The sequence below is a fragment of the Schistocerca serialis genome, chromosome 1, assembly GCF_023864345.2.
Source record: "Schistocerca serialis cubense isolate TAMUIC-IGC-003099 chromosome 1, iqSchSeri2.2, whole genome shotgun sequence".
Lineage (NCBI taxonomy): Eukaryota > Metazoa > Arthropoda > Insecta > Orthoptera > Acrididae > Schistocerca > Schistocerca serialis.
The window spans coordinates 385,134,792-385,157,564 of NC_064638.1; the positions used below are offsets into that span (position 1 = coordinate 385,134,792).

General features: G+C 43.5%; 1 protein-coding gene across 1 annotated transcript in view; it reads left to right on the plus strand.

The window, feature by feature from the left end:
• Positions 1-18,480, plus strand: part of LOC126474796 (probable G-protein coupled receptor AH9.1) — a gene marked incomplete at its 5' end in the record, with an annotated part of 76,302 nt that extends 57,822 nt beyond the window's left edge. The window contains 2 exons of the mRNA XM_050102306.1: positions 17,999-18,194; positions 18,296-18,480. Of these exons, the coding sequence (XP_049958263.1) occupies positions 17,999-18,194; positions 18,296-18,480 (381 nt within the window). The remainder of the gene's footprint in view (positions 1-17,998; positions 18,195-18,295) is intronic.
• Between the last annotated feature and the right edge of the window lie 4,293 nt (positions 18,481-22,773).

Sequence of the window (22,773 nt, forward strand, 5' to 3'; positions counted from 1 at the left end):
ACAGGTCATCCCCGTTTTCAAGAAGGGGCGTCGAACAGATGTGCAGAACTACAGACCTTTATCTCTAACGTCGATCAGTTGTAGAATTTTGGAACACGTATTATGTTCGAGTATAATGACTTTTCTGGAGACTAGAAATATACTCTGCAGGAATCAGCATGGGATTCGAGAAAGACGATCGTGTGAAACCCAGCTCGCGCTATTCGTCCACGAGACTCAAAGGGCCATAGACACGGGTTCCCAGGTAGATGCCGTGTTTCTTGACTTCCGCAAGGCGTTCGATACAGTTCCCCACAGTCGTTTAATGAACAAAGTAAGAGCATATGGACTATCAGACCAATTGTGTGATTGGATTGAAGAGTTCCTAGATAACAGAGCGCAGCAAGTCATTCTCAATGGAGAGAAGTCTTCCGAAGTAAGAGTGATTTCAGGTGTGCCACAGGGGAGTGTCGTAGGACCGTTGCTATTCACAATATACATAAATGACCTTGTGGATGACATCGGAAGTTCACTGAGGCTTTTTACGGATGATGCTGTGGTATATCGAGAGGTTGTAACAATGGAAAATTGTACTGAAATGCAGGAGGATCTGCAGCGAATTGACGCATGGTGCAGGGAATGGCAATTGAATCTCAATGTAGACAAGTGTAATGTGCTGCGAATACATAGAAAGAAAGATCCCTTCTGATTTAGCTACAATATAGCAGGTCAGCAACCGGAAGCAGTTAATTCCATAAATTATCTGGGAGTACGCATTAGGAGTGATTTAAAATGGAATTATCATATAAAGTTGATCGTCGGTAAAGCAGATGCCAGACTGAGATTGATTGGAAGAATCCTAAGGAAATGCAATCCGAAAACAAAGGAAGTAGGTTTCAGTACGCTTGTTCGCCCACTGCTTGAATACTGCTCAGCAGTGTGGGATCCGTACCAGATAGGGTTGATAGAAGAGATAGAGAAGATCCAACGGAGAGCAGCGCGTTTAGTTACAGAATTATTTAGTAATCGCGAAAGCGTTACGGAGATGATAGATAAACTCCAGTGGAAGACTCTGCAGGAGAGACGCTCAGTAGCTCGGTACGGGCTTTTGTTGAAGTTTCGAGAACATACCTTCATCGAGGAGTCAAGCAGTATATTGCTCTCTCCTACGTATATCTCGTGAAGAGACCATGAGGATAAAATCAGAGAGATTAGAGCCCACACAGAGGCATACCGACAATCCTTCTTTCCACGAACAATGCGAGACTGAAATAGAAGGGAGAACAGATAGAGGTACTCAAGGTACCCTCCGCCACACACCTTCAGGTGGCTTGCGGAGTATGGATGTAGATGTAGATGTAGATATTTTAGTCAGCCTAGTGTAACGTATTACTATCTTTACGACGTTTCTCATCGAGCCATATACGTTATCTCGCATTTCCAGGTGCTTCTCTCACACAAATAATGATAAAAATTCAGGGCCGTACCAGCCCAATCCCTTCCTAACCATTTAGAAAAAAAAACGGAGCTGGAAAATTATTAATTTAATTAATTTAATCATTTAACTACAAGTATGCAAATTTTTTTAAGTAGCCCGATAAATAGCACTCCATGTCGTGCATGAAGCAACTTGATTAATTCAGGATAGGAAATCCGAGTAAACTCAGCCTGCTTCCTATCACCTGAAACCTCCCTTAAGAGCTACGATCCGTCTCACCAAGCGTTCACCAAAGAGTGCCGCTTCCTCTTTCGAGATTATCTAGCTCCTCGGGCAGCGGAATCTACCACAGGGGTAGCCCTCCGTCACCAACCTCACACACAAAAACAGCCTTCGACTAAGATGGGTAAACCTCTCTGTTCAGGTATTGGAAACCTAAGTTGGTCATCCTGTGCTCTCCTTCGAACGAGAAGCAACATCGTCTACTCCCAGCAGACGATGACCAACTCAGCGTTTCCCACAAAACCGAAACCCCACATTAAAACACATATAATATTCAACAGGCCTTATTTGAGTGCTCAGTCTTTCTGGAAGAGTTCATGAATTGAGCTAAAATCAGGTAGTAAAGTGAATAAGTTGTACCGGATTCGACAAGCGTCTTATGAAACGACTTCACAGAGACGTTTCACTGGATGTGGTCTCGCTATTTACGAAAGTTCCTGTCAAGAACATACTGAAACTGCTGGCAGAGCATTCTCCTCCTGAGACAACAAAGCTCTTCCGAAATGTTATGACGATCACATTCTTCTTGTACGGTGGTAAATGTTAAGAAATGATGGACGGAATGGTTATGGGTTTCCGTTGTCTCCAGCAGCCGCCAACATTGTTATGGAACAAGCTGAGGAACGTACAGTGAATCTGGCTCTCCCACGCCCATTTTCACTGTACCGTTATTTTGACGACACGTTTATTGTATGGTCACACGGTGTAAAGACTCTTGAGCACTTCTACGAATATATGCACCCAAACATCCAGTTCAACGCCGCGACAGAAAAAGAAGGGAGGCTGCCATTTTTAGACATATTGGTATAACGAAAGTCGGATGGACGTCTCGACCACTCAGTGTACCGCGAACCAACGCACATTGATTTATATCGCCCAGAGTTTTCACCATCCAGTACAGAAGAGAGCAGATTTAAATACACTGGTACACAGAGCAAAAACTGTGTCTGACGAGGACCACCTGGATTCCGAAATTAATCATGTGAAGTATGTGTTCCGAAAGAACGGCTATGGGTCTTGTGATATGAAGTCAGCGTTCGCTAAGAAAAGGAAACGTGAAGATATTGACCATTCATATGACAAGCCACCGAAAGCATTCCTTCCTTTCTGTGGCGCTACATGCAGTAAAATAGAGTCCTGGGAAGACGAGGTACCAGATCTACTTTACGTCCTCCTAAGAAGATAAAGCATATGCTGCGCCCTGTGAAGGACAGTCTCGGCCTCAGGATGCCTGGAATTTACAACATCCCATGTGCGTGTGGTAGCACTTACATCAGTCAGTCCATCCGCACCGTTTCCGAGCCCTGTGCAGAACATCAACAACATACACTACTGCCATTAAAACTGCTACAACAAGAAGAAATGAAGATGATAAACGGGTATTCATTGGACAAATATATTATACTAGAACTCACATGTGATTACATTTTCACGCGATTTGGGTGCATAGATCCTGAGAAATCAGTATTCAGAACAACCACCTCAGACAGTAATAACGGCCTTGATACGCCTGGGTATTGAATCAAACAGAGCTTGGATGGCGTGCACAAGTACAGCTGCCCACGCAGCTTCAACACGATACCACAGTTCATCAAGAGTAGTGACTGGCGTATTGTGACGAGCCAGTTGCTCGGCCACCATTGACCAGACGTTTCCAATTGGTGAGAGATCTGGAGAATAAGCTGGCCAGAGCAGCAGTCAACAATTTCTGTATCCAGAATGGCCCGTACAGGACCTGCAACATGCGGTCGTGCATTATCCTGCTGAAATGTAGGGTTTTGCAGGGATCGAATGAAGGGTAGAGCCACGGGTCGTAACACATCTTAAATGTAACGTCCACCGTTCAAAGTGCCGTCAATGCGAACAACAGGTGACCGAGACGTGTAACCAGTGGCACCCCATACCATCACGCCGGGTGATACACCAGTATGCCGATGACGAATACACGCTTCCAATGTGCGTTCACCGCGATGTCGCCAAACACGTATGCGACCATCATGATGCTGAAAACAGAAGCTGGATTCATCCGAAAAAATGACGTTCTGCCTTTCGTGCACCGAGGTTCGTCGTTGAGTACACCATCGCAGGCGCTCCTGTCGGTGATGCAGGGTCAGGGGTAACCGCAGCCATGTTCTCCGAGCTGACAGTCCACGCTGCTGCAAACGTCGTCGAACTGTTCGTGCAGGTGGTTGTTGTCTTGCGAACGTCCCCATCTGTTGACTCAGGGATCGAGACGTGGCTGCACGGTCCGTTACAGCCATGCGGATAAGATGCCTCTCATCTCGACTGCTAGTGATACGAGGCCGTTGGGATCCAGCAAGGCGTCCCGTATTACCCTCCTGAACCCACCGATTCCATATTCTGCTAACAGTCATTGGATCTCGACCAACGCGAGCAGCAATGTCGCGATACAATAAACCGCAATCGCGATAGGCTATAACCCGACCTTAATCAAAGTCGGAAACGTGATGGTACACATTTCTCCTCCTTACACGAGACATCACAACAACGTTTCACCAGGCAACGCCGGTCAACTGTTGTTTGTGTATGAGAAATCGGTTGGAAACTTTCCTCATGTCAGCATGTTGTAGGTGTCGCCACCGGCGCCGAAATGTGTGAATGCTCTGAAAAGCTAATCAATTGCATATCACAGCATCTTCTTCCTGTCGGTTAAATTTCGCGTCTGTAGCACGTCATCTTCGTGGTGTAGCAATTTTCATGGCCAGTAGTATATTAAAAATCAAGAATTGGGTAACACTGCAGTTGTTGAGAATAGCCTCAAACACAAACATAAAATACTGTTTCACGTAACAAAAGTTTTGTCCCAGCTACTAGATACTGGAAGATTGTAATTAAGGAGGCTGTAGAAATAAGAATGTGTGAGAAAATCTTCAACCGTGACAGCGAATATAATCTTAGCGGTGCATGGAAGCGGACTCTCCATCCAGAGGTGAACGTCTTCGACATCATGACATAGTTACCGGCCTATCAGAAGCCGTCTTTGGGCTACATAAGACCACTTGTGACAATCAGTTGCTGCTGACGAAAAAGATGGAAGTGACCGTCGAAAGCTCGAGGTTTTACCCTGAACTGACGTTGCAAGAAGTATGAGAATGTTTCATACAACAGTGCTGTCGCGAAAGACTTCGCTCTCAAGCTATTGATCTACCTTACCATTGGCTGCTTCTTTATTAATACACTATTTCAGGATTCTGTCGCAATTTCAACTGTATATGAGGATTAGTGAGGTGAATCGTAAATTCTGTTGTGCTTTGGCAAAGGGAGCGCATTTTAACATGGAAAGAAAAGAAGAGTACGTATTTCTCTAAACTAGTCAATAATTACGTTTCTTGGAAGGAAAAGAAGTGAGAAATGTGGGGTATTTCTGTTCAAATTTCGGCATAAACCTGTAATGCACAGTGTTTTAATAGTGAACGGCTGATACTGACACTAACCAAACGATTTTCTTTCTACAGCTCAATTATCTGAGCAATTTGAAAACAGTTCAGACGAAATAGTGGGCCATCTTTTTTTTTCTATCCATCTACAGGGTGAAAGACTGAACAATTCACCTCAAATATCTTTCAGTTCGTCAAAAACATTGATAATAGATTTTCACTTTGATGAGTGCTCGGTGGGATTTTGCACGTTGTCAGAGTGCTGACAGCTCCTGGGCTACCAAACAGCTGTATTGTCTAGAGAATTATTATTTGGTTTTCAAAAAGGAATAATTCTGTTCGACAAAATACACTCCTGGAAATGGAAAAAAGAACACATTGACACCGGTGTGTCAGACCCACCATACTTGCTCCGGACACTGCGAGAGGGCTGTACAAGCAATGATCACACGCACGGCACAGCGGACACACCAGGAACCGCGGTGTTGGCCGTCGAATGGCGCTAGCTGCGCAGCATTTGTGCACCGCCACCGTCAGCGTCAGCCAGTTTGCCGTGGCATACGGAGCTCCATCGCAGTCTTTAACACTGGTAGCATGCCGCGACAGCGTGGACGTGAACCGTATGTGCAGTTGACGGACTTTGAGCGAGGGCGTATAGTGGGCATGCGGGAGGCCGGGTGGACGTACCGCCGAATTGCTCAACACGTGGGGCGTGAGGTCTCCACAGTACATCGATGTTGTCGCCAGTGGTCGGCGGAAGGTGCACGTGCCCGTCGACCTGGGACCGGACCGCAGCGACGCACGGATGCACGCCAAGACCGTAGGATCCTACGCAGTGCCGTAGGGGACCGCACCGCCACTTCCCAGCAAATTAGGGACACTGTTGCTCCTGGGGTATCGTCAAGGACCATTCGCAACCGTCTCCATGAAGCTGGGCTACGGTCCCGCACACCGTTAGGCCGTCTTCCGCTCACGCCCCAACATCGTGCAGCCCGCCTCCAGTGGTGTCGCGACAGGCGTGAATGGAGGGACGAATGGAGACGTGTCGTCTTCAGCGATGAGAGTCGCTTCTGCCTTGGTGCCAATGATGGTCATATGCGTGTTTGGCGCCGTGCAGGTGAGCGCCACAATCAGGACTGCATACGACCGAGGCACACAGGGCCAACACCCGGCATCATGGTGTGGGGAGCGATCTCCTACACTGGCCGTACACCACTGGTGATCGTCGAGGGGACACTGAATAGTGCACGGTACATCCAAACCGTCATCGAACCCATCGTTCTACCATTCCTAGACCGGCAGGGGAACTTGCGGTTCCAACAGGACAATGCACGTCCGCATGTATCCCGTGCCACCCAACGTGCTCTAGAAGGTGTAAGTCAACTACCCTGGCCAGCAAGATCTCCGGATCTGTCCCCCATTGAGCATGTTTGGGACTGGATGAAGCGTCGTCTCACGCGGTCTGCACGTCCAGCACGAACGCTGGTCCAACTGAGGCGCCAGGTGGAAATGGCATGGCAAGCCGTTCCACAGGACTACATCCAGCATCTCTACGATCGTCTCCATCGGAGAATAGCAGCCTGCATTGCTGCGAAAGGTGGATATACACTGTACTAGTGCCGACATTGTGCGTGCTCTGTTGCCTGTGTCTATGTACCTGTGGTTCTGTCAGTGTGATCATGTGATGTATCTGACCCCAGGAATGTGTCAATAAAGTTTCCCCTTCCTGGGACAATGAATTCACGGTGTTCTTATTTCAATTTCCAGGAGTGTAGATTAACTCCTTTTATAAGTCTAGATCTACACGGATACTCTGCAAATCACTCTTAAGTGCCTGACAAAGGGTGCATCGAACAACCTTCACAGCAGTTCTTTACTATTTCACTCTCGAACAGCGCGCGGAAAAAACAAACACCTATATCTTCCGGTGCGAGCTCTCATTTCTCTTATTTTATTATGATGATCGCTTCTCCCTATGTAGACCGGCATCAACAAAATATTTTCACATTTGGAGGAGAAAACTGATGATTGAAATTTTATGACACGATTCCGACGCACCGAGAAACGTCTTTGTTTTAATGTAGAGACGGCTCTCCCATATTTCTCGATAATACAAAACGTACTGCCATTTTTAGAACATTCTTGATGTACTCCGCTAATCCTATCTGGTATGGATCCCACACCGCGTACCAGTACTCCAAAAGAGGAAGGACAAGCGTAGTATAGGCAGTCTTTTTAGTAGATCTGTTGCATTTTCTAAGTGTTCTGCCAATAAAACGCAGTCTTTGGTTCGCCTTCCCCGCGACAATTTCTGTGTGTCTTTTCCAATTTAAGTTGTTCGTCATTGTAATTCTTAGATATTTAGTTGAACTTACCTTTAGATTTGATTGATTTATCCTGTAACCGAAATTTAAGGGACTCCTTTTACCACTCGTGTGGATAACCTCACACTTTTCGTTATTCAGGGTCAAATGGCAATTTTCGCACCATACAGATATCTCTTCTAAATCGTTCAATAATTTGTTTTAATATTTTGATGATTTAAGTGGGCGATAAACGACAGCACCATCTACAAATAACCATAGACGGCTGCTCATATTGTCTCCTAAATTGTTTATCTATATGAGAAACAGCAGAAGGCCTGTAACACTACCTTGGGGAACACCACAAATTACTTTTGTTTTAATCGATGACTTTCCATCAGATATTACGAATTCTGACGTCTGTGTCAGGAAATCACGAATCCAGTCACATAACTGAGACGATATTTTGTATTTGATTACAAGCCGCTTGTGAGGTACGGTGTCAAAAGCCTTTTTGAAATCTAGAAATACGGAATCAATTAGAAATCCCTAGTTGATACCACTCAACACTTCATGAGAGTAAGGAGCTAACTGTGTTTCACAAGAAGGGTGTTTATGAAATCCATGTTGAATTTACGTCAATAGATCGTTCTCTTCCAGGTAATTCATGATGATCAACATTTACAACTGTCCGTCACGATGATAATAGATTACATCTTCAAGATATGAAAAGATGAAACAAAAATTTTTTTTCTTTAAATTAGTGGCGAGTTTTGAGCAACACCTACACTTCTTTAGTTATCAAGTTAATTTTTTTTTACCAAAACTTAGCAGAGTTTATAAAGATTCATCTCACTAACATTCTAATGCAGTTAATATTGGGATGGAATCTTGAAATAATGTATTATTTAACTAGCAACTGAGAGCAACACTGGTCACTAGCTAACGAAAAAGATCATTTTCGGTATAAAAAAGTATAATTTTTCCACTTATGCTGTCACAAACCCACAGCAATTCCTATCTGACACGCTACCGATGACCGTTACTAAAAAAAAAAATACAATTACTTGCATATCATGGTATCTACACCTAGCTACGTACTCTGCAGGCCACCATAGACCACCTGGCGTGGTGCACCTTGTAGCATTACTAGTAATTTCCTTTATTGTCCCATTCGCAAACTGAGCGACAAAAAATCGACTGTCTGTATGCCCCGACGAGCCGTAATTTCTCTTGTCTTGTCTTCGCGATGCTTACGCGAAATATACGAGGGTGAGTCAAACGAAAACATTAAACTTGTAATAACAAATCGAAATTTCGCGCCGCTATGCTGTAAGTTGGTAAGCGTGCTACAAACAGCGTGCAGAAGGGCCTGTAGGTGGCAGCATAGTGCAGATGCAAACATACCGTCGCAGTATCAGTATAAAGATGGCCGCCCCACTTGCAACTTGCACCAGGGAAGAACAGCGTTCTGTTATTCGGTTTTTGCGTAGTGAAGGTGTGAAACCTATTGAAATTAATCGACGAATGAAGGTTCAGTACGGTGATGCATGTTTGTCACAGCAGCAAGTCTACGAATGGAGTAGGAAGTTCGAAAATGGTGTGACTTCAGTGGAAGATGCTCCTCGTCCAGGTCAGGCACAACGAGTTATGACTCCACAGAACATTGCAGCAGTTGAAGCCATAGTGAAAGAAAACCGCCAAGTGACACTGAATGACATTGCAGCATGTTTACTGATTAGTCATGGGTCAGCACACCACTTTGTGAATGATGTGCTCCAGTTTCACAAAGTGTCTGCAATATGGGTGCTACGGCAGCTGACTCCTGAAATGAGAAGAAGACGTGTTGATGCTTGTGAAGAACTTTTTCGGCGCTTTGAACGAGAACGTGATGGCTTCCTTGCAAGAATCGTTATTGGAGACGAAAGCTGGGTTCACATCCACCAACCGGAAATGAAGAGAGCGAGCAAGGAATGGCGCCATTCCTCATCACCAAAACCAAAGAAGTTTCGAACAGAACCATAAGCAGGGAAGGTTATACTGACTCTCTTTTGGGACGAAAAAGGCGTCATTTTGGAGCATTACATGCTTAGGGACCACTGTCACCAGTGCATCATAACAGACCTCCTAAAAAATTATCTTCGGCCTGCAATCAAATCAAAGCGACGTGGATTCCTGTCAGCAGGTGTCCTTTTGCAACATGACAATGCAAGGCCCCACACTGCCCGTACAACAGCTGCAACAATCACAGACCTGCATTTTGAGTGTCCTCCTCATCCACCGTACTCACCAGACCTTGCCCCAAGTGATTTCCATATGTTTGGACCATTCAAAGACGCAATGGGAGGAAAGAAGATCCGTTCTGATGAAGAGGTACGCCACGCAGTGCATGAGTGGTTGTGCGGACTAGCCACGCGGTGCATGAATGGTTGTGCGGACTACCAAAAGAATTTTTTTCTAAAGGAATTTATGCACTTTGTAAGCGCTGAAGGACTTGCATTGGGCGTGGGAGAGATTATGTTGCAAAGTGATACAGCTTTGTACCACTTCTGCACAATAAATAATATTTAAAAAATATTTAAGGTTTTCATTTGACTCACTCTCGTACGTTGGTGCAAGTAGAATTTTTCTGCAGTCAGTCACAAATGACGATTCTTTAAACTATTTCAGTGGTATCTCGCAAAAATAACGTCGTCTTCCCTCCAGGAACTCCAATTTGCATTCACAGAGCATCTCTGTAATACTCGCGCCTTGATCGATACTACCGCTAACAAAACTTCCGTTCTTTTCAAAGGAACAGTCCTGTTATCTGCCTTAAGCAGCTGAGGAAACCGATGAAAAATCTAAATACGGATGGCTTGATGGATATTTGACCCTCGTGTTCACCACATACCAGCAGTGCAAAAACCCTGAACCGTTTCAAACTGCTCCAGACTGCACAGCGCAAAAGGACCACTTCGCAGGCAGTTTGAGTCCATCAGAGATGGACGCGTGTTGTTCAATTCTGAGAACAGCTACAAAATGTGGTTGATCCATTCTGAATGTATCTTCTTTCAGCTTTAGTGCACAAAATGGCTGGGGTCTTAAATCATAACTTAAAAAAACAGCCGGTTTCTGAATAAAGCATTTTGTGGCTCTTGAAGTTAGGTAAAACATTGGGCCTAAATAGCTTCAGTAGGTGGGTAAAACTTTAAAGGCTAATGATGGTGGGCGTGGAACGTTAGTTAAAAAGCAATAAACATAGTGTAGAGGTGAAAAGAACAACTATAATAGCTAGGAATATAGATGCAGATCAGAAGAAATCTCTCTTATCAAACGAGTCTCATGCATGAAACGAACCAGAAAGCATCCTAGAAAATGAAAGGGATTAACTATCATAAACAGTGGTTTAAGAGTGGCTGGAAGGGGCAGATAAGAGCAAGTTTCCACTGGTTGTATGATGAATACCAGACCAGTCTCCAGTAATCCCCTCCATATAAATTTCCAAATTGAGAAACACAAGCGACTGTCCACCTCATATTCGAAGGAAAAAAGGTACGAAAATACAAAACCAACCAGTGATATCACCAGTAAGAAACAATAAAGATGCAAAACAGTACAAACTACAACCCAATGGCTGCAAAGAGCACTTTTCTGGAAGCTCGCGAAAAGCCGTCCTCCGTCATAAACGCAGAATATGAAAGATGTAAAACAAACTGGCAATTGTATCTTGTCACTCACCGCTAACCAAAATCTACATCTACGTACATACTCCGCAATCCACCATACAGTGCGTGGCGGAGGGTACCTCGTACCACAACTAGCGTCTTCTCTCCCTGTTCCATTCCCAAACAGAACGAGGTAAAAATGACTGCCTATATGCCTCTGTATGAGCCCTAATCTATCTTATCTTTGTGGTCTTTCCGTGAAATGTAAGTTGGCGGCAGCAAAATTGTACTGCAGTCAGCCTCGAATGCTGGTTCTCTAAATTTCCTCAGTAGCGATTCACGAAAAGAACGCCTCCTTTCCTCTAGAGACTACCACCCGAGTTCCTGAAGCATTTCCGTAACACTCGCGTGACGATCAAACCTACCAGTAACAAATCTAGAAGCCCGCCTTTGAATTTCGTCTATGTCCTCCCTCAATCCGACCTGATAGGGATCCCAAACGCTCGAGCAGCACTCAAGAATAGGTCGTATTAGTGTTTTATAAGCGGTCTCCTTTGCAGATGAACCACATCTGCCCAAAATTCTACCAATGAACTGAAGACGACTATCCGCCTTCCCCACAACTGCCATTACATGCTTGTCCCACTTCTTATCGCTCTGCAATGTTACGCCCAAATATTTAATCGACGTGACTGTCAAGCGCTACACTACTAATGGAGTATTCAAACATTACAGGGTTCTTTTTCCTATTCATCTGCATTAATTTACATTTATCCATATTTAGAGTTAGCTGTCATTCTTTACACCAATCACAAATCCTGTCCAAGTCATCTTGTATTCTTCTACAGTCACTCAACGACGACACCTTCCCGTACACCACAGCATCATCAGCAAACAGCCGCACATTGCTATCCACCCTATCCAAAAGATCATTTATGTAGATGGAAAACAATAGCGGACCTACCACACTTCCCTGGGGCACTCCAGATGATATCCTCACCTCCGATGAACACTCACTATCGAGGACAACGTACTGGGTTCTATTACTTAAGAATTCTTCGAGCCACTCACATGCTTGGGAACCAATCCCATATGCTCGTACGTTAGTTAGGAGTCTGCAGTGGGGCACCGAGTCAAACGCTTTCCGGAAGTCAAGGAATATGGCATCCGTCTGATACCCTTCATCCATGGTTCACAAGATATGATGGGAAAAAAGGGCGAGTTGCGTTTCGCAGGAGCGATGCTTTCTAAAGCCGTGCTGATGCATGGACAGCAACTTCTCTGTCTCAGGGAAATTCATTATATTCGAACTGAGAATATGTTCGAGAATCCTGCAACAAACCGATGTTAAGGACATTGGTCTCTAATTTTGAGGATCCGTCCTTCTACCCTTCTTATATACCGGCGTCACCTGCGCTTTTGTCCAGTCGCTCGGGACTTTACGTTGGGCAAGAGATTCGCGATAAATGCAAGCTAAGTAAGTAGCCAATGCAGTAGAGTACTCTCTGTAAAGCCTAATTGGAATCCCATCAGGACCTTGCGATTTATTTATTTTCAACCCATTTGGCTGCTTCACAACCCCAGGGATGTCTATCACTATTTCCTCCATACGGGAATCTGTACGAGACTCAAACGGCGGTATGTTTGTACGATCCTCCTGCGTGAAAGATTTCTCAAATGCTAAATTTAAAATTTCAGCTTTCGTTTTGCTGTCTTCCGTTGCCAGGCCAGACTGATCAGTGAGTGACTGGATGGAAGCCTTCGACCCGCTTACCGATTTTACGTAAGACCAGAATTTCCTTGGGTTTTCAGCAAGATCTTTTGCTAAGGTATGACGCTGGTAGTGGTTGAATGCTTCGCGCATCGCTCTTTTTACAGCAGCACGAATCTCTACTAACTTTTGCCTGTCCTCATTCTCCCGATCTTACTTGTACTAACTTTTGCCTGTCCTCATTCTCCCGATCTTACTTGTACCGCGAGTGCAAGTGCCTTTGCTTCCTGAGCATTCTCCGAATTGCGCTGTTAAACCACGGTGGGTCTTTTCCGTCCGTAACCCACTGTTTTGGCACATACTTATCCAATGGGTGGTTTACAATGTGTTTAAAATTTGTCCATAATTATTCAACGTCCATCGTACAGGAAGTAAATGAAGTCGATTCATTTACTAAGTGGGATGCTAGCAACGGCTTATCCGCTCTTTCTAGTAAGAATACTCTCCTAGCCTTCTTGACTGACTTTTTAACTTTCGTAACCATAGTCGTAATGACAACATCATGATCACTAATCCCTGTCTCAACACTGACACCGTCGATGAGGTCTGGTCTGTTCGTGGCTACCAGATCTAAAATATTTCCATTACGCGTTGGCTGTCGATTTAGCTGCTCAAGACAGTTTTCGGATAATGTGTTCAAAAGTAATTAACACGACGTCTTGTCTGTACCGCCTGTAATTAATTCATAGACATCCCAGTCTATACTAGGTAGGTTGAAGCCGCCTCCGACTAATATAGCATGATCCGGGTACTTCTGCGATACAGAATGTAGACTCCCTTTGAATGATTCTAGAACTGTCATAGTGGAACCTAGTGGCCGGTAACAACAACCCACAATTGACTTTATTTCCCCTAGCCCTGTTAAACGTGTCCAGATAACTTCACAATCACACTCTACTTCGACCTCAGTAGACACCATATTTTTGTCAACTGCAATGAAGACACCACCTCCTACAGTATCTAATTTGTCTTTCCGATACACGATCCAACCCTCACTAAATATTTCAGAACTTCCTATCTCAGGGTTCAGCCAGGTCTCAGTCCCGAGAATAATTTGCGCGCCACGCACTTCCTGGAGGGCAGTAAATTCAAGAACTTTAACCTGAACACTCAGAAAATTTACTGCTAATATCTTGATAGCTGAAGTGTCTTTATACTGAGCGCGTCCTGATTTCCCTGCCTGCACGTCGACTGGTGAGTGTTCATCAGGACACCTCGCACTACTGCCTAGCCTAAAAAAAAAAACCATGTGCGCGCCACAAGTACTCTGCTACCCGAGTAGCAGCTTCCTTTGTGTAGTGCACCCCTGACCTATCTAGGGGCGTCCTACAATTCCTCACCCAATAATGCAAGTCTAGAAATCTGCAGCAAAGACCGTCACAGAGTCGACGAAGCCTCTTGTTGAGACCCTCCACTCGGCTCCAAACCAAAGGACCCCGTTCCACTCTGGGAACGATGGTGCAAATAGAGAGCTCTGCTTGCACCCCGCGTGTGAGGCCAGCGGTCTTCATCATATCCGCCAGCCGCCTGTACGAACTGAGGATCGCTTCAGAACCCAAGCGACAGGCATCATTGGTGCCGACGTGAGCAACTACTTGCAGACGACTGCGCCCCGTACGCTCGATAGCCGCAGTAAAGGCCGCCTCCACATCTTTGATGAGGCCACCCAGCAGACAAACCGAGTGCACGTTGGATTTCTTTCCAGCCCTGTACGCTATTTCCCTGAGGGGCTCCATCACCCTCCTAACGTTGGAACTCCCAACAACCAGCAAGCCTTTGCCCCCGTGTGCCTGGTCGGGCCCTGCTGAAGGAGCGGCCACCTGTCCACTGACAGGATGAACGGGCGAGGCCAGCCGGCCAGCCTCCTCATTGGCCCTCCGCCTCGAGCGAAGCGAACGCGTTGCAGTCCGCCACTCTCCCTGAGGTGAGGGCGGCCCCAACGCACCGGGTACACCAGAAGATGCCTCGGCGGCTGAGTCAGCGGACGCAGCTAGCGACACCTGGAGTCCCTCAAGCGACGCGCCAGACCCTCCGCCGTCGCTGCACCTCGAGGTAGCATCCTGAAGGCGGCTGACCGTGGCCAATAGCACGCTCAGCTGCTAACCGCGGCCAGTTCCTCCTGCGCCCGCACACAACACGCACACACCCTATCCATCCTACTGCTAATATCTAACGACTCCGCGAATTTACACTCTATGGCTATCAATAAGCAATATTACTCCTCTCAAATACGAGAATACGCAAGGATTTTATGTAATTAAATTTGCAAGCGAACAAACACTCGGAAAGAAATTAAGAATCAAGCTACAAAACAAATATGAAAGCTAAATATGCGACTCGCTACTGCACTGCTGCTGCACTGATACTTCACCAGCGGCTGCTCAAGGCTCACTGAGCTGTGTCAAAAGCGCACAATAACTTAATCCCCTACCCCAAATCCTAACTCAGATCCTTGGTACGTCTTGATTGGTTGGTTGTACAGTACGAAAACTATTTCTTCGACAATCACTGCAGTGTAAAGCCATACCCACACGGAACGTGAACTCATCGTGAAGTACACTGTAAGTGGTTTCCATCATGGTTGGTGCTGCATCATACGAAAAGTGCTCCTGACAGTGATTTGCGAGAAGTTGTCTGCTGTATCTGACTCGCAAATCACACAGTTTGTTTACAGAAATGGACGTGAGTAAAATTGCTATCTTAGCTCTATTAAAACGTACATTTCCTCCCTCGTCCGCATGCGAGACGTGTTTTTCAATCTGCAGTATACATTAACAAAAACTTAAATATCCATGAACATGATAGAAGGGGTAAAAAAGGTCAAATGTTTTTTGACATGATTTGTCTGAAGGTAAGAAATGGAATAGAACAGAGAAACATTCAACGCGCATTTCTACAATGCCACACAACAGGAGACTCCACGGCCCACATAATCCATCAAACAAATATCCTCTGGTACTCGTTGAGATTCTGAAATTCTAAGTTCAACACTGAACTTTAAATCCTCAATAGGCACCTCATTAGCTGTACAAGGGTTCGAGCATCATTCAAAGACGCCCAAAATGTTTCTCTAACATATTTTACTTCATACTTTAAAAAAATCTTTTCATAAAACATTTGACCGTTTTCTAATTTTTATTTAAAAAATTTTTGATAGCGAACTATCATAATAACGTAACTTTTTGTGCACCAAATAGCCGTCTTTGAAGAGAAGAAATTTTTAACAGTTCATTTGCACAACTAGCAGCAGTTGTTCGTAAAATATTTCAGTTTTCCCTCAAATCACCAATTAATTACATCTTAATTGCCTTGATTACTTTCAAGCAATTATATCTGTTGTTGCAAACCTGGACCCCACGCTGGTCAATTTCATATCCCATCGCCCACTTCCCTACATTTGTATGGGTATGAAAATTCTGACAAAAATTCATTGCGTAATTTTCCTTCGAACCACTAATTGTTTCTTAATTACCGCGATTGCTCTTAAGGTGTCTATGTGCAAAACTATACCTCGCTTTGATCAGCTCGATACCCCATTTGCCATTTCACACTCTTTGTTTCGCTATCAAAATTCGGCCAAAAATGCATTGAGCAATTTCTGCAGTCTTGTTTCCGCTCTGCTTAAAAATTTGACCAAAAAGGGAAGCTCCACGTGCAGTCAATAAGGACATATGCTTTTCAAATTTACGTTACGAAAAGTACTATACTAATTCGCAATAGTCTCCAGCGTAATATAAAAAAAATTGGGCAGGTGCGAGTAGGACTTGAGCACTGAGGGTTAGGCACAAACTTAATTACGCTTAATTATGTATACAGACAGTACATCCATTCCGGAATTCGAGGATATCGACGATTTTTGCCTGTTAACGACATTGATACTGGCCAGATATGTCTCAGGGATTCCAGATCTTTCGAGAATGTTTTAATTTCAAGTTTGAAATCTGATGACGAAGGATAAAGACATATTTTTTCGTGCGATATATTTAGACATTAACAGTTTCCGGATTTTTTCCTTTGGTTACACTGTGAAACCTTGCATCTTGCCAAATTTGATGATTATGAGTGAACAGAAAGCATCCTACAGGTTTTAATGAGTAGGTTTTCGAGTACCAGAATATGTGACATAAATGGCCACATCTTTTGATTGAATTAACTTCGAAGCTTAAAATTTTTATACCGCCAAGGGTCCATGGACCTTAATATCTGTACGTGACATAAATTTGGTAGTGATACATCTGCTCATCCCTGATGAGAAGGGTTCATAACAGTTGGACAAAAATACATTGAGCAATTTCTAAAGCCTTGTTTCCGTTCTGCTTAAAAATTTGACCAAAAAGGGAAGTTCCACGTCCAGTCAGTAAGGACATACGCTTTTCAAATTTTCGTTACAAAAGGTGCTATACTAATCTGCAATAGTCTCCCGCATAATATAAAAAAATTAGGCCAGGTGCGAGTAGGAGTTGCGCACTGAGGGTTCCGCACAAACTTAATTACGCTTAATTATGTATGCAGACAGTTCATTTGCACAACTAGCAGCAGTTGTTCGTAAAATATTTCAGTTTTCCCTCAAATCACCAATTAAGTACATCTTAATTGCCCTGATTACTTTCAAGCAATTATATCTGTTGTTGCAAACCTAGACCCCACGCTAATCAACAGAGCGATCCTAAAAGGGTTCCGTTTTTAGAGATTGAGGCACGGATCCCTAAAAATTACTTCACCGTTCTCAATTTTTAGTAAAATCTTACGGGCTTTCTAACTAGATCACTGTTTGTATTGCTCGTGGTCTCGCGGTAGCGTTCTCACTTCCCGAGCACGGGGTCCCGGGTTCGATTCCCGGCGGGGTCAGGGATTTTTCCTGCCTCGAGATGACTGGGTGTTATTGTGTCGTCTTCATCATCATCATTCATCCCCATTACGGTCGGAGGAAGGAAATGGCAAATCACCTCCACTAGGACCTTGCCTAGTAAGGCGGCGCGGGTCTCCCGCGTCGTTCCCCTTCGCTCTGTAAAGAAGCATGGGACTCATCATCATCAGCAGAATATTTATAACATGTGAAATACAAGACTAAACAAGAAAAGGCAAAACCTCTCATTGCAAGTTCTCTTGAAAAAAAAAAATAACTTGCTGTAATATTGCCGTCAAATACGTTAAGATGGGGCTCAACTACGGTGTTGCAGGTGTGCGTATCGCCCATGGTGATCCTGAACGTGACACTGTCGCAAGGCAACCTGAGCCGCTTCCCGTACCAGGTGTTCCGCGCCGTCGCCAACCTGCTGGAGGTGACCAACTACTCGCTCACCTTCTACATCTACTGCCTCTTCTCGGAGGACTTCCGCGCGACGTTGCTGCGCACGCTGCGGTGGCCGTGGGGCGGCGAGGGGGCGGCGATCCGCGGCTGCGGCGGCGGGCGCGGACCGGGGGCGGTGGCCGGGGGCGGCGGCTGCGGGGCGGTGGCGGACAGCGCGGGGGACAAGGTGCGCCCCCACGGGGGGCCCACGCCCCCCACCACCACTACCACCACCACGGCGACCGCGGCAGCGACGGCCAACGGTGCCGCCGGCAGCTCCGACCACAGGCCTTCCAAAGCGCGCAGCCTGTGGCGTGGACTCTGCAACTGCGTCGCCGTCAAGGGCTACAAGATGGAAGCCGGCCGCGCTAGTGTCTAGGCCACAGCGCCCCTCCACAGTGCCCAACTCCCAATAGCGTGATCCCCCGGCGCACAAGTTTCTTACTTCTTGTCAGCCTCTCCTCTGAACCCAGTGACAAACAATCGTACTCTGTAAACAACAAGTTGCTGGTTCACGTTTTCTCCTCCCTGTGACATAGTTTCCAGCAGAAACGCAACACCCAAATCGATCGCCAGACTTACTGCGAAGAGAGGCCCGATCGAGAAAATATGTGCTCGCGGACAAGGGCAGCACTGACCCACATTTGGTTTCAGGACAGAAACAAGTGGATCCATTTGTGCACTAGTGGCAAATGTACAACAGGATACTAAACAAAAACAGAACTGTGAGAAAACAACACTGAAGTCAGTCGTACTTTACTCGAATGAAGAATTTATATACTCGTCTCCAGTTTCGGGCCTAAGCTCAACTTCAGATGGCAGCATACACTTTTCATTCAACCTGCACATTATTTATCACTCAGAGGAAAAGATTTTTTTTTTTTTTTTTCAAAATGCGATGGGTGTGTTTTCGAAAACAGTACAGAATACAATCTGCAGATCTGCAGGGCTGGCAAACTTGGGTGTACACAAGTCTACTTGTAAGTCAACATGGTACACAGAAGACATTTTATTTAATTTTAGGAAAAATCCCAGGACAAAGTATACCAGTACCTAATTTACACAAGGAAAGTTTGTCATTTATTTCAAAAATTGATGTCCCACAGCTACACTTTATTTTCATTTTATTTGTTTCAGTTTTTTGGTACTATTTTCAGGGGCACAGTCTCGTTCTTCAATACTCGTTTGTGTAGGCGAGAATGTTGCACCATGGAACACTTTTCAGATCGTTCCCTCTAGTCAGCTCTGTAATTGAACTTTAACATATTTTCTTATTCCATTTGTAGGTGATAGCATTCACTTTCCATATGCTGCAGTCTTTTCCAAAATTACAAAAATTACTACAAAAGTGAATTTCCAAATGTGAAAATATTTTCCAAGCTACAGCATGGCCATGTACCTCAGAACAAATAATGAAATATAAAAGTTTTGCACTTGAGAAAATCTTGTCAATACCATATTAAAGAGTCTATCTGTTACATTACTATTCTGCTAAAAACCATTAATCAATAAGTGAAATCAAATTAAGTAGAAGTATTATCAATTACCAACTAAAAGTTACACACATTTTGAAACAGAAGCTAAGGAAAACTAGCACAAGTTTACATTCTCAAGACTGGTAAAATCGTTAATACACTAAAAAAATCAGTTCATTTTTAAATGTCACATGTTCCATGGTAGAAGACCACCTCCTGTTACAAGGTACGAGATGTTGCACAACCAATGTGCTCAACTGTGCACACATTATATAACCAGTTCTAAAAATATGTAGAGTTTTACTCTCCACAAAACTGTGTAACTGAATAATTAACAATATCCTCCACATAACTTTACTATATTACACAGTCACTTAAATATGTTGAACTAAAAATATTTACAAATGCTGCACAAAACACAACCTCATGTCCCATGATGACTAAAACAGTAAAAAGTGCCAGAAACTGCTTGTGGTAGTCTCTAGTGTGATTCTAAAGTAGGTCACTAAATTGAGTATGTATGTTTTTGGTGTTTACGGGCACTCAGCAGCGAGATTATCAGTGCCCTTGTGAATATTAAAAGAAATGAATGTTGATAAAAGGGCTGAAAATGTTCACACAATCACTTGCTCACTCTAACCTCACATGCATTGACCATACATTCACTCTATATCACACTCCATAAGACAAGGGAAAAATAGTGAAACATGGTACACCTGCGATTAAAACAGAAGTAAAACCACAGAAGAGCTAAAAAATAAATAAATAAATAAAATAGAGGCACAGGAATTTTTGACTGACTGACCAGTTAGAAGTACAGGGTGAGCTAGTCCCCTAGTGAGCTAGTCAGATCTGCTGGCAAATCTGCCAGTGCCCTCACTGTTTTGAAATTACAACCAGGAAACATCGTGTTCCAATGTACACTACTGTCAAGGTACAACACTAACCCCTATGAAGCAGATCTGTTAAGTTGGAATCTGACATTGTCAATGTGACCAATGATGATGTCAGATTCCAGGTTACCGTAACAGCTTGGCTGTGTACATGAATGAGTGCCTGAGAACTGGGGTGCAACCCCTGAACTTGTCACAAAAAAGTGAATAAGTACAACAAAAATAAAGTGTAGTTGTGGACTACTTCATTAGCTACAGACTCTCAAAAGAATTCTCCTTCTAAAATAATGGATTAGATCATGAAAAGAAGCTCACGTTTTGAAGATATGTCCAAAGCTATTTACAGTTAAATAAATCATTCATTTGATGAAACTGTAATTGGTGGCAGTATTTTTTCATCATTGGAATTTTAAATAGTGACAGAGTTCTATACCAATCATTGTTACAGTGATGGAATAAAAATATTATTTTTGTTCTAACAGCAAAAAAAATATGGAATTGATTCAATTCGTGAGGCTCCAGAGCAGATGAAGTGTTTACTCAAACAGAAGCCAAATGCTTGGCACACAACAATAACAAAAGGCATTGTGTGTTAGTCAGTACATTTAAGAAAACAAAAGACACTATGATAACAATATTTAATAACTGAAACACGTCCAGTACTGTAAATAATGTCAGTTATCTTCAATTCTGTTCCCACAAACTGACTGAAAAGAAATAACTGTAAATACCTTCCTGTGAGTAACTTTTTGTACTGTAGCTACTGGACTCAAGACAGTCACTTGTCTTTTCTCATTCAGTCACAAATGACAGTTCTGTTTCAAGCTGTCTTTTATATGGTGTACATCTTGTGCATATTTTTCTCTCTCTTTTTTTCACCTACAATGATAATCGTATTTGCTTTGTACAGACTGTGAATGCACCCTACACTCTGCTCTTTTAATTATAAAATCATCACTGCAGTGCAAAACTACTCTTCAAATTAGAGTAAGTGTAGTGCAAAGTTTTAGATGGAGTGATGTCTTTTCGTCACAGAAGATTCTCAGATACAATCCTTGTATTCCATGTTGAGTAACTTGTGGATTTTGAATAACTACAAAAAGATTTGTATTAAATAGACATTAGGGTTTTACTCTGTATACCTCTTTACACAAAAGAATTTGAACCCACTCCGTATTAAAACTACTTGTCTGTCATTTTCTGTATTCATGATACAAATCCATAACATGTAAATTTTGTGTGAACTATGTGGTGTTAACTATGTGATATGTACCAAGTCACATTTTAAATTTTAAGCTGAATAAAACATACTTTTGGCCTATTAAACCAGCTAGAAATTATTTCTCTTCCTCAATAATGGTTGAATAATGTTTTCATAATGTGTTATCACTAGGCAGACAGTCACAACAAGCACCAATCTGTACTTATTTTGGTGAGAGTAAGTCATTAAAACTTTTGTAAAGATGTATGCACAATTAAATATTGTCTTACATCATCAGTTCCCTAAAAGTATGCCACAGAGGTGATGTAGTCATCATATAAAACCATGCAAACATCGCTATATGACAAAGACAACAATGATGTTGATGATGATATGTAGTAAACATCCTGCGGCAGGGAGGGCCATCCATTAAGCAATACGAAATGGATCTGCATAACCAATCAAAGATGTCTTCTTGGCCAGTGAAATAGCTTCACTGTAAAAGACAGCAGGGAAGCATGACTGGATGATCACTTAGAAAAAGCAGAACAAACCACCCATTATGAAAAAACACAAAGATCTCCTGGCTAATAGGATATGTAGGAGGTCACATTTTACGCAGAATCTTAAGGATACAGGGTAGTTATAAATGGTGGAAAAACCAAAAGAAATTTATGATTTTATTAAAGTCTATAGTCTTTCCAGATTAAATTGATATATACATTATAGGGTTTTAAATTGAAAATGATCTATACATGCCAAATTTTAAAGTTACGCTCATGTATGCTGCCGCGGCCCCTTTATTTCTGTTACAGAAACCAGTATTATTTCGGAAAGAACTGTGAACTTTCTGTTTCCAGCAATTATACGTATGATACATTGTATGTTGGTAACAGTGCACGTTTCTAGTGTCTGTAAATGATTATCTTTGCTAGTATTTACTTTTGTTTCGCTGAAGCAGTTTGTTCATGTGTTACTGAATGTTTGTTGCCCAAGTGCTACATATATTTGAGGAAGTACATTTCCTTTAGTGTGTAATAAATGTGAACTATGCCATGCAGCAAGAAATTCAATAAAAGGAAATTCCGTGGTAACC